Source organism: Chanodichthys erythropterus, chromosome 4, assembly GCF_024489055.1.
Source record: "Chanodichthys erythropterus isolate Z2021 chromosome 4, ASM2448905v1, whole genome shotgun sequence".
Lineage (NCBI taxonomy): Eukaryota > Metazoa > Chordata > Actinopteri > Cypriniformes > Xenocyprididae > Chanodichthys > Chanodichthys erythropterus.
In genome coordinates this window covers 28,993,874-29,006,106 of record NC_090224.1, presented here as the reverse complement: position 1 = coordinate 29,006,106, position 12,233 = coordinate 28,993,874, and the positions used below count along the sequence as shown (strand labels likewise).

Below are 12,233 nucleotides of genomic sequence, written 5' to 3'. Positions count from 1 at the left end.
GAACAGCACAGGCCAGATACACAAATTAATGTTTTGACTATCGGGAAATAACCTGATTTATTAATAAAATCTTGTAAACGTGGTTTACTTGTGTTGCCTGTTAATTGGTTTTCATCTAAACTGGGACAATTGGTTATTTCAATAAGCTCATTTTTGGAAGTTATCAGCAAAACACTGTGCATGTAAACATGCTCATTGCAGTGCCGGCGCCAGTGGAGCACTGAAGATGGGGCATCTGAAGAAACGAAAGGTGCTAATGACGTAAAACAAAGTATCCCCCACTAGAAAAAGAGGGAATTTTAATGGGCAAGTTCATTTCTGTCACTTCCCTGTAGGTGATATTTCATAGAAATTATACTCAGCAAAAAAAAGAAATGTACCCTTTTCAGCATACTGTTTTTAAAAGATAATTTTGTAAAATCCAAATAAAGTTTACAGATTCTTATTTGTAAAGGGTTTAAACAATGTCTTTTATGCATGTTCAATGAACCATAAACAATTATTGCACTTGGACTGTGGAACAGTCCTTAAAAGGGATTACAGATAGAAGACAATTAAGGTCTTAAGTTACAATTTGGGATACTAAAAAGACCTTTCTACCTAATCTGAAAAACATCAGGAGAAAGATGCCCAGGGTTTCTGATCCCCAGTGGGAATATGCCATAGTCCTGCTACAGGAGGCATGAAGACTGCAGATGTGGACAGAGCAATAAACTAAAATGTATTATAATTTTTTATTATTAAAATTAATATTAATAATAATAATAATGAGGGCTGTCAAAATAACGCGTTAATTTCGATTAATTAATCTGAGAAAAAAAAACGCGTAAAAAAAAAAAAACGCAAATTAATCCATTCCGTATTGACCTTTGAACCTAGAGCCGTTCTAGCCACCATTCGACTGTAAAATGAAGGAGGGAGACGACTGCTGTGCTGACGGACAGAACGAGCAGAGAGCTCCTCCCTCGTGCGCGCGAGCTCTCTCTGTCTTCAAAGTAAGCACCGTCTTTGCACTCTCTCTACCTCACACATAATAATCTAAATCAACTGACACAATGCTAAAAGTTCGTAAGACCGAATCCATGTTTCACGAGGCGCATTCGGTAAACAAAAAGAAAATCCTATCCAGTGGTGAAGTGTTTTCTGTGTTGACAAATCTTTTGCGATGTCCTAATAACAGTCGCGATTCGCATGCAACGCGTCAACGTCCACTAATGTCCAATTCGCGACCTAATGACTCATTTGAACAGATTCATTTTAATGAATCATGACAACAACTTATGATGTCTATGGATCTGTCCACACGGTCTATAATGAATCATTTACTCGAACAACTCTGAAATGACAACATAAGTGTGCTTACCCTATTTAGCAAGAGTGGTAAGTAAAATTAACCTTAATAATCCACAATATTTTCAGGTTTTTTAAATGACAATGTGTAGTAAATTAGGCCTACCTATAAAATCAGTTAGTTTAGACTGGAGTGAGGTGAAACCAGAACAAAGCAAGTTGTTGTTAGCTAGGTGCATTCAATTGTATATGGTAGAAAATTATATTATTAGTTAATGTAACTTCTAAATGCTACTTTTTAATACTTTTCAGGTTTAGCAAAAAAGCATCTTCTCTTACCAAGCTATAAAATCACTTTTTTTTTTTTTTTTTTTTTTTGCAAAGAGGGCAAGAAAGAATTACAGTGACAGTGACGGGTACTTTATTGTCAGTATCGGGCTCGCAGATCACATGGGTAGGGCACTTTTTTCTATTTGTGTGGATGACCATGTCTGTCACCACCGAAGACCATTTTTGACCCAGGAAAAACCCTGCATTGATTCATTTGAATTTAAATATTTAATACTTTCACAGCAAAAATTATGTATGCGATTAATTTAGATGAATTAATTAGAGTATGTAATTAATTGGATTAAAATTTTTAATCGATTGACAGCCCTAATAATAATAATAATAATAATAATAATAATATTACAGTACAAATATATAATTAAGAATATAAACTCTACTTGTTTCTGTTTGGTACAAGGACTTTACTTGATCCTTAGCAGGACTCAACTTGACTTGCCTGGTTTGTGTGCAGTGCGACTTGAGACTTACTTGACACTTGATGGTAGGTGCTTGAGACTTACTAGTGACTTGATCTCAACTCTGCTAAATGGGACTACAGAGGTCGTCAGGAACATTGAATGTCATGACACCGAACAGGAAAACTCGTCTACACACTATTTCACTTTCATAGCATCGTTGTGTTTATAATCAAGCTTTTGCAAACTACTACAACTACAACAAAATATTTTTTAAATAAAGACTGAAAGAGTTTATAGTCCACGTTTAGCTTTTTACTTCTGCAGATATTTAGACATTAAAATTCATAAAAGTTGTTCATTTGTGAAGATTATAATGACCAAAATATGCAAGAATCAATTTTGTTGGACACAGAGCTTATTTTCTGCAATAATCCAAAAGCCAATGGAAAAATCCTATTGTTTTTTTGTCAAGGGAACCAGGGACACCTCCTATTGAGTATTTAAAAAAAGAAAAAAAAAAAAAAAAAAGAAGACAAGATGAATTGGGATGCACTGAGAACAGTTTTGAAACTAAATCATAATTAAAACAAATCGTGATGCTAGTGAAGATTCACACCTCTACAAGACATATTAAAGGCAAGCAAACAGTAAGTGAATAAAGAAAAAACAAGCAACAACAGAACTAACTAAAACTATTATTGGCATTGGCATGTTATCTGCACAATTATAGTACAAAGAGTGTTTTTGTCAATATGTTTTTCTGATTCATATTAAAGACAAAACAGACAGTGGCAAGTCTATTAGGAATAACCGGCTGTGTTTACTTGAAAAGTGGCATTTGGGCCAAGAAGTGCATTTGATCATTTAAATGCATTCTTCACAGAGCATGCACACAACATTCACTCAAGTGAACTCAAAAGCAGACGCTTGTCAGTCAGACCAAATTAGTTTGTACCCAACATTAACGATACTGCTGCACCTTTTTTTCCAACTTGGTACAGGAGTGTCAGTTCATTTTGACATCATTTTACAACACCCAGACAAATACAAGGACTCACCTTTTGACCATCTGTGGGTTGTATAGGTAAATCTTCATAAAGGTTTTTTCCTTCATATGGTATCCATAGAAAGGCCTGTGGAGAGAGAGAAGGCTGTCAGATCTTTGTCCATTTCAACAGGGAAAAAAAGAGAAAGAGAACTAGCAAATGCTCCAGTATAACCTTTGTAATCAAGTTTGTGTCTTTGCACTAGTGTTGTCAAAAATACCAATATTTCGATATGTATCCATACTGAAATGTCTGAAACTATTCCAATACTTTTCTGCAGTATCGATACACAGATACCAGCTGATCATACTTGTTCTCTCATCTCTGATGGCGATCTGACAGTTTGTCACACACCCACTAGAGAACAAAAAGTCACACTTTGCTTATGACAAAATAACTTTTGTTTAATCTTTGTTTTGTAACTTTAATTGTAAACAATCTGTATTTAATTTTTACAATGAAGTGTTTACATTTAATTTATTTAATTTCTGTAGAATAATACTTTAATATATAACAAAACATTTTATACTGTTAGACTCGCCTGAAAACTTAAAGCCATGTTTATTTAATTGGTCTCTTTATTTTATTTTATTTATTTGTGCTATCGTTTAAAATTTGCTTGTTCTTATTTTATTAGACCGTTCATTGTCTTTTTTTGTAAATTTAGCTCAAAGTTTAAAAAAAAAGCCTTCCTCTGCTGTATGTAAGCTAAATTATCAAAAAATTCTGAGATCGCATTTAAATTATATTTATTATATTATATTATATTATATTATATTATATTATATTATATTATATTATATTATATTATATTATATTATATTATATTATATTATATTATATATCGATAAGGCAGTATATATAGCAGTTTTCCCTGTGTTATTGAAAATGGTATAGAATATCGATATTTTTCAAGATATCATATCGAAGATAGACATTCCAACATCGTGACACACTACTTTTCACTAGGGGTTGCACAGACTAGTTGTTTTTAACTAGCCATGGATCATACGACTTCAGTTTGCTCTTGTTCTATAATATTACTGTATGTTATATGGTAACAGGAAGAGATATATTCCTGTCCACAAACTGTGCCATAGTGTTGATGAATTGTATTAGTTTTGTACATTATAGTACAGTATTTGTGTAATTACAGATATATCTTTAATTACACAAAATGATTGGGTTGATGTGTGCATTTATGTCACAAGCTTGAAAACTGGAATTGATCTTTTGACATGCACACACTGCATGAATATACAGAGTTTGCCACTGTCGCACATACTAACTGTCCTTCTAAGAATGCTTGTTTTCTTTGTTTAAAAGGTGCTAAAGAGGATCTTTTCATCGACTGAGAAACCAAAGACTGTTACTGAGTTTTTGAAATGAGCGCATTTCAAGGGAATGCCTCCCAAAACTTGTGCACAAGTATTGGAACACGAGTGTTTACCACCGGCATTTGCTCGCTGTGTCGTGTTAGTGGATTCATTATGTCGGACTCACCGCAGGTAACTCATAATCGGCAGTTGTTACTCCTGTCTCCTGACAAAAACACTGTGGAGTGTGGAAAGTTACTAGAGCGCACAGCCGCGCTCGTCTCTCACAAGGAACGTCATGGCAGTGACTGACAAGCCAGAGGGCCAATCTGCGCACATCTCTCACAAGGAACGTCACGGCAGTGATTGACAAGCCAGAGGGCCAATCGTTTACGCAATTGGCTGATGTTTTTAAGGCCCTACCTTGTGCACAGATGATGTATATTAATATTATTCCTTTCAGTGCACCTAATAAATAGTCTTTTATCAGTTAGTAAAGATAGTTTCAAGTAATATTGCAAAAATGTATAAAACAAAACATCCTCTTTAGCACCTTTAATATATAAAGACTTAATATTTATTTTGGCTGGGGAGTGAAGAGATCTCGGGAGATTAAAATGTGAGAAGATTTCTCGTCGAGGTGAAAAAGTTGTCTTGCGATACTGCCTTGATGGATTGTGAGGGTGAAATTAGGATAGAACATGCCACCGCCACGTTTACATTACACCTTTACTGACGTTCTGCTTTTTATTAAAACATTTAATTTAGTTGGATAATAGTCATTCAATCCCATCCAGCTCATCCAACACGAGCTGTCGTACATAGAGCAGCAGGAATAAGTTCACTGATCATGTGATGAGTAACGAACGAGATGACTAACAAGACCATGGTGGAGGACTCGTTGGACAAGAGATACTAAGCATCTGACAAATGTCTTATCTTTAAGAATGCATGCTCAACACCGCCGCTCCATTCACACAGTATGTGCGATCGTGAAATTGAAACCCAAAGTAAAATGTGAGCTTGCATTCAAACATGATTTCAATGCCCCATTTTGAAAGTGGCTCCCTGATGCATGCAAATATCTCCCTACACTCTAAAAACTAATTCAGGGGACCTTTAGTCATTACTTATTTATATATACATATATACATATATTGTTGTGAAATAAAAAAATAAGTTCTGAAATGCTGTTAGACTTTTTACTTGTAATTGTTATTTTACTTGGATGACACAAATTATGCCTATTTAACTAAGTTCTGTTAATGTAAAATTTAAACGTGTTTCATTGTTTTGAGTTGTATGAACACTTTTAATTTAGACTAACTTAAGTTAAGTGAAACTGGGCTGGGATTTATATTTCCCATCATGCTTTGCCCATGGCACTTGAAATGGAGAGTAAATGCTAAAATGAAGTGTCATATAATGTTTTTTGCACAAGATTAATGGTAATGGAGATTTAGCAGTAGTTAGTGTTTTGTTATGCTAATTTAGAAGAGTTTCTGTTAATGTGGGTTCTTGGAGATTTACCATCATGGTGACAAGCGGTACTTGGTAAGTTCATGCGTTTTATTGGGTCCAAAAAGCGTCTTACTTAGAAATGTGTTTTTATTGTGGCAAAAAAACGTCTTCACCTTACTTAAAACATTATGTTGGATCAACTCAAAATATTGCTTTGAATTAATGTAATTCTCCCAATTGGCTTAAGTTAAAAATTCTAGTGGAAAACGTTAACTTTTTTTTTGTTGCACCAATGCTTTATTTTTTAGAGTGTATATTGAAGCTACTTTAGGCTGGGCTGTGTAGTAGTAACCATCTCTTAGCTTATGCTTGAAGAAAAATATGGTCTCTATTTGCAATTTGAATATTGATTGTTTGCACTTAAGACTAAGAGAAAGCTGTTAATTTTTATTTATACTTTATTTCTATAATCAATTTGTGGAAAGGAGTTCAGTCAGGAGTTCAAAAGTTAAGAAGCTCATAAAATTATGTACAGTTCTAAGGTCTGAAGAGACTCATGTGAAATCATACAGGAGATGAGCCAGTCAGTTGAGTTTGAGGCAAAATCTTTTACAGTGCTTGAGTATTGTTGTCTTTTACTGCATATGATAATTCATACTCAAAGTAGAACTGAAATGACATTCATTACAAGATGATAGTTAAAACATTTCAAATGCACCTGCAAACTATTTTTTGTTATTGAGGATTTCTTAAAAATGCTGTGTAAAAATCTCATCTTGTTTTCGTGAACTTAATATCGTGTCTCATCTCGTGAGCTCACCCCCCCCTATTTTTGTGTCCTAATCAGGAGACAAGCACATGAAGCTTTGTGCCATGTTGCTTATACTCATCAAGCAGTAGAAACACTCCTTCCCATGCCCAAAACACCACATTCTCCTGTACCACTTCTCAGACGATCAGTGCAAGGAGAATTTTAGATCGACAAGACAGTCATTTATGACACTGTATTCAATAACAGCTCGTTCCATGCTCCATACATCATTACGCCATTTTCTACTTCATTGCACATGCACAGTACTTTCCAGTTTCATTTTTTAATCCGATCGAGTGTTTACATTTCCTATCAAACAAATTAGAAAAATTATTTAATTCCGACTGTGCTACTACTTTGGTTACAAACGGATTATTAGGTACTAATACACATCCTATTTTCATAACCATTTAAGTGAATGCTATTGCAAGCTTTGCATTTTGACATTTGTGTGTATATTTGATCGTTGAGGTGCACAGCTGAAGCTCAAAATGTGCCTTGCTTATCCGTGTTGCATTCCGTCTTGGAGCACATGCACAGAAAGCCACATGGGGAAGAGCAAGGCTTCCCTCTTAAACTTTTAAATCGCTCTTTTTAATATCATGCACGTCCCGCAATAGAATGCATTTTATGAAGTCATGTTACATGATTTTGTCATTTGCATGTTAACGGGTTAGTTCACCCCAAAATTAAAATTCTGTATTTTGAAGTTTTTTGAAAGCAGTATTTTAAAATTGCCCATCACTAGATATTGTTGAATAAACAATATCTGTTTGTTTTTTTTGGCACACAAAAAATATTCTCGTTGCTTCATAACATTAAGGTTGAACCACTGTAGTCACATGAACTGTTTCTGGGCATCTGAAAGTGTTAATTATCTTGCTGGCAACGGAGGCCTCACTGAGCCATCGGATTTTATCAAAAATATCTTAATTTGTGTTCCGAAGATGAACGAAGGTCTTACGGGTTTGGAACGAAATGAAGGTGAGTGATGACAGAATTTTCATTTTTGGGTGAACTAACCCTTTAAGTGTGGGCATGTTAAGGGGAGCTGTAAAGGAAAGGAAATTAATGTGGCACATTAATCTTTTTATCTCCATTATCACATTTTCACAATTGGAAGCCAAAATCGAAACTAAATTTCAATTAATCACAACCCTAAAAAAAAAAAAAAAAAAGCACTTTAATTTTATATACTGTACATTGCAGCATCACCTCTTTTAATCAAAGCATCTGAAATGGTTCGATAATGATTTTTTTTCCTCTAAATCCCTCCTTTCCGAGAGACTACTCTGCTCTGTTTGGTCAGATGGCTAGTCTGTTGCCATTAGTCTACCGTTTACAGCAGAAATGAAATGCCCAATACCATATCTGAATTTCAGCTCTGGAAGCTTCCTCAGCACTTGTATTGTGGTGATCAGCAGGCAGACATGAGATCAGGCAGACATGAGGGCAGGCAGACACCCCCCATTACATCAATAGTCCCCTTTAATTTGCCATAATGAAAAGCACTGGACCCCAAAACTCACACCTCCAAGAGATGCAAACAAGAAAATAGATAGGCTAGCAGATAAGCCTGCAAAGACAATCACCCTGACCATTTGTGCAAAGGAAGAATGATGACATTAACATGTCATTGAGTAGACTAATCCTATCACTACTGACCCCATTGTTCGCCCCAGTTCCTCAGTCCTAGGACCTGAGGTGTGAACGGACTCACCAGACAGGTTTTGCCGTTTGGCTTGAAGCAACAAAAGTAGTATTTTCTATATAAAAATAGACAATGGACAAAAGGGAGCAAATCTTCTCCATTTCTATTATCAGAAATCTATATACTTAATGAGTGTTGTTTGTGTACATGCAAAATATACAAACTTGCCTGTTGAACTACCTATGCATTCATGTAACCTTAATGTAACCTAGCACGATGCCTAGGTTAAAGGTGCAATATGTAAGATTTTTGCAGTAAAATATCCAAAAACCACTAGGCCAGTGTTATATATTTTGTTCACTTGAGTACTTTCAATATCCCAAATGTTTCCAATGCGTCATACCTGCATTACCCTCGGTTTCTGGTTTTATTTTGTAAAAACCATGGAAATACCAAAGACGCTTTAATATATTACATGTTTTAATAGACAAGTGAACAACTGTTTGGTTACATTTATAGACAGAAAACTAATTGTTATATAGCTCAACACGTTTAGTCTTTAACATGCCACAGAGAAAAACACTATTTTGTCAAGTAGCTAACATAGCATAATCAGATGCAGCACTATTTTTAGTAACAGTAATACAGAATTTTCTCCATCATACAATACGTTTTAAAATTAATTGCATGCCATTTATCAACACAAGCCATCCAGCCTTTAATATGATATTCTAATATTGATCTAGCTTACTGCAGTGTGTCTCAAACAAGTGTCTCGCAGCAGCTGCCGAGCAAACGCACAGTGTAATGTTATAAAATTTTCAACACACTCAAATGTCTCTAATATGATACAGTTTTATCTAATATGTTACCTCATACCCATGGCCGGAAAAGCGGAAGCAGCGCTGGCGACTGTGGCATAATAAAAGTTCCGCTGCTCGTGAGGCGTGTGTTGCGCAATTGCTCCAGCGGCCTCGTTCAGCTCCCACAACACTCGGTCATGCTCTGCTTCATACTACAGTAACATTAATAATCTCATCCATGAACATGATTTATTCCCGAGTCCTATCCTGATTGTTTCCACCGGCTGTGATGTGAAGACCACATGTCCAAAGATTCCGCACTCAAACTTGCCGTCATCAAGCTACACCTTTATTTTGAATAGGCCTCTAGCGGACAGAAATCTCACATATTGCACCTTTAATCTGAAATTGGTTTGGAAAATGAATTATGCATAGGAAAAACCTTAGGGACATTGTTCTAAACATTAACTTTATGCTATGCAAATGAACCTCATGGAAGAGGGGGGCCATCCAGTGGCCACCTCTGACAGCATCAGCCAATCAAAACACTGGAACTGAAAGGTGACAATTTGCATTTCCCTCCTTCTCAGGACAGGTTAAAAGACTTGTCTCTGAGACAGAGAATTGCTCCAGTTTCCCATTCTGACTCCAGGCTCCAGTTCCTTTTCCAGTCCTGGTTCAAGGTTCTGGTTCAAGGTTCCTCTAAGCTAAGTCCAACTCCACAGAATTGTGAAGTTGCTCTCTCAAGACTCCGAAACAAGGAAGTTCTGCAAGGAGTGAATTTGGGGAGTTTGAAAACAGCAATTGAGACTACGACAAGCTTAGCCCCCACCTTCAAAATATTTTCTGCACCAACTTCAAAATCCTCTCATTAGAGATCCTCCAGATCTGCATGTTCCAGACTGACCGGATTTGCACAGACTTCAGAATCTAAAGATCCTTCCGTCTGCGTGTTCCAGAGAATAGGGATCATCTGCACAGAAATCAGAACCTTCAAGTTTTCTTTAAGGCTTCTTCTTCTGCATGTTTAAGACTGTGAAATGGATTCTAACTCCTTTCTTCCCACTGCAACGCTGCCCAGCTCAAGTGGAAGACGTTGTCACAGTTCCCATCGTTTCTGGACTCCATCTCCCATCCATGGCCCTCACCTGCACTCACTCCACCACTCAGTAATCACCCACACTTGCGAGCCATCCATTCATCAGCACGACAGTACTTAAACACACCACTCATCTCAATCAGTGGTACAGTCTCGTTTATACGAAGAGGACTGTTCCCTGTTGTTTCCAAGGACTATTATTCCACTCCAGCATTTTCCCCTATCTCCGTGTGTTATCTACTGTGTGTGAGTTCACCTTCCGTCTCTGTGTGTCCCTCCAGCCTACCCACCTTCTAACATCCATATTCTACAATCCTGTACAATGCCGTTTGTCAATAAACCACCATCTGTTTGCATACCTGTTGTCTCCTACCCTTCTGTCTGTCACAGAAGACCAACACAGAATCATACAGCAGCACTATGGGCCTCTTCCATTTTTCCTCTTCTCATTTTGACAACACAAACAAACCTTGTCTAGGCCTCAGCTATAACTACTGTGTTTGAGGGTGGGTCAAAGTAGACCATAGGCTGGAATTATGCAAATTAGTGAAAAACCCAAGTAGGTTTGTGCAGGAATTAAGACTGGAATTTCCAACGACTCTTTTCAGGCAGTTCAGAATCAGTTCTTTCTTTTTGGAGACAGTGGCGATTACAAAATGGTCTATATTCATTTATGCATATTCATTTATTCATATTCTATGTTAATCATTCATTATTAATCATTTTTAATCACTTATTTATTGGTTATGATTTTTAATGCTACTTACGATTTCAAGTATTTATATCATCTTAAATTACTCACATATAATCACTTATATTCAAGTAAAACCACATATTTACTCCATATTATGCTCTTTTTGTTATTTTGATCTTCATTGTGTTACTTTCACCTGTTGAACTCTGTGACTTTGAAGTTCCAAGTGAACTTTAAGGTGTCTGGGTAAAAGAGGGCTTGGTACCTTTGTGGTTGAGTTGGGTTCCTGACAAAATTTTACCAGAGCGTAGATGTTCTTAGAATGGATCACATGATGTACTTTTTCTGCAATAATATTTTGTATCTCTGTATTCAAATGAAAGGGGATTTTAAAAAAAAAAACGTTAACTTGTTATTGTATTGTTCCGATAAAGGCATTAACCCACCCATTTTGGGCCTATTTTTGGGGTGTTTGTGCTCTGTTTGATAATGTCAATTGTCATGAGACCATAGAAATTATCCAATGACTGTTTGGATAGCAGGAAATCATCAAATGTCATGAATTTCTTTAAAACCTCCAAAACAGAAAGGTTCATTTTGACCTTTCTTATCTAACCAAACAAGACCTGGAAGGGTGATTATTGTGATTAAGTTTTTCCAATCTTAGGGTATAAAACTTGGCTCATTTTCTCAGTTGATACTCTTTCCTGCTATCCTGACTTGTGTCTTGCTGTCTCATTGGCACCATTTCTAATGATTTTCTTGCAAATTACTATACTCAGATTTCAGAATGTTCTTATCATAGATGTTCGTTTTCTGATTTTTATTTTTACCTTTTGGTTTTAATATTTTCATTATTGATTGAAGTTTGCGTGTGAGGCTAAAATTTAATTGAAATGAATAAATAATTTCTCTTCAACATCACGGCCTGGACCTCATTTTCTCAAGTTTCTGCATCAGACAGTAACTAAAATAAATAACATTTATCATGAACTTTAAGCTTTGAAACTTTGCAGACTATTTGAATAACTATTTAAATATTAAATACTGTGTGGTTGAAAAGACTGTTTGTGAAGCAGTTTCATACGTATACATGACCACTGCTCTCTCTTGCTCAGCAGCTTGAGCCAGCGCAGATTTAAATGTTCGCTGTAATTGTACTTGTCAAAAGGTTTAACAGACATAGACAAATCATTATCATTTATTTATCGAGACTGTGATCTTTCAACGATTAATCGTGCAGCTGTACTTCAGAGTAAGGTCTAACCCAGCACAGGAACTACCAGTGACATAAATGTACGTTTATGGGACGA

The 12,233-nt window shown here is 36.0% G+C and overlaps 1 protein-coding gene across 7 annotated transcripts in view; it reads right to left on the bottom strand.

Annotated features, from left to right (window-relative positions):
* Positions 1-12,233, bottom strand: part of rev3l (REV3 like, DNA directed polymerase zeta catalytic subunit) — a 341,728-nt gene that overhangs the window by 218,578 nt on the left and 110,917 nt on the right. For all 7 annotated transcript variants that reach the window (XR_010894996.1, XM_067384680.1, XM_067384681.1 and 4 more), the window contains exon 3: positions 3,098-3,172. Coding sequence is in view for 6 of the 7 variants with exons in the window: in XM_067384680.1 (XP_067240781.1) it covers positions 3,098-3,172 (75 nt within the window). In the remaining variant the exon portion in view is untranslated. The remainder of the gene's footprint in view (positions 1-3,097; positions 3,173-12,233) is intronic.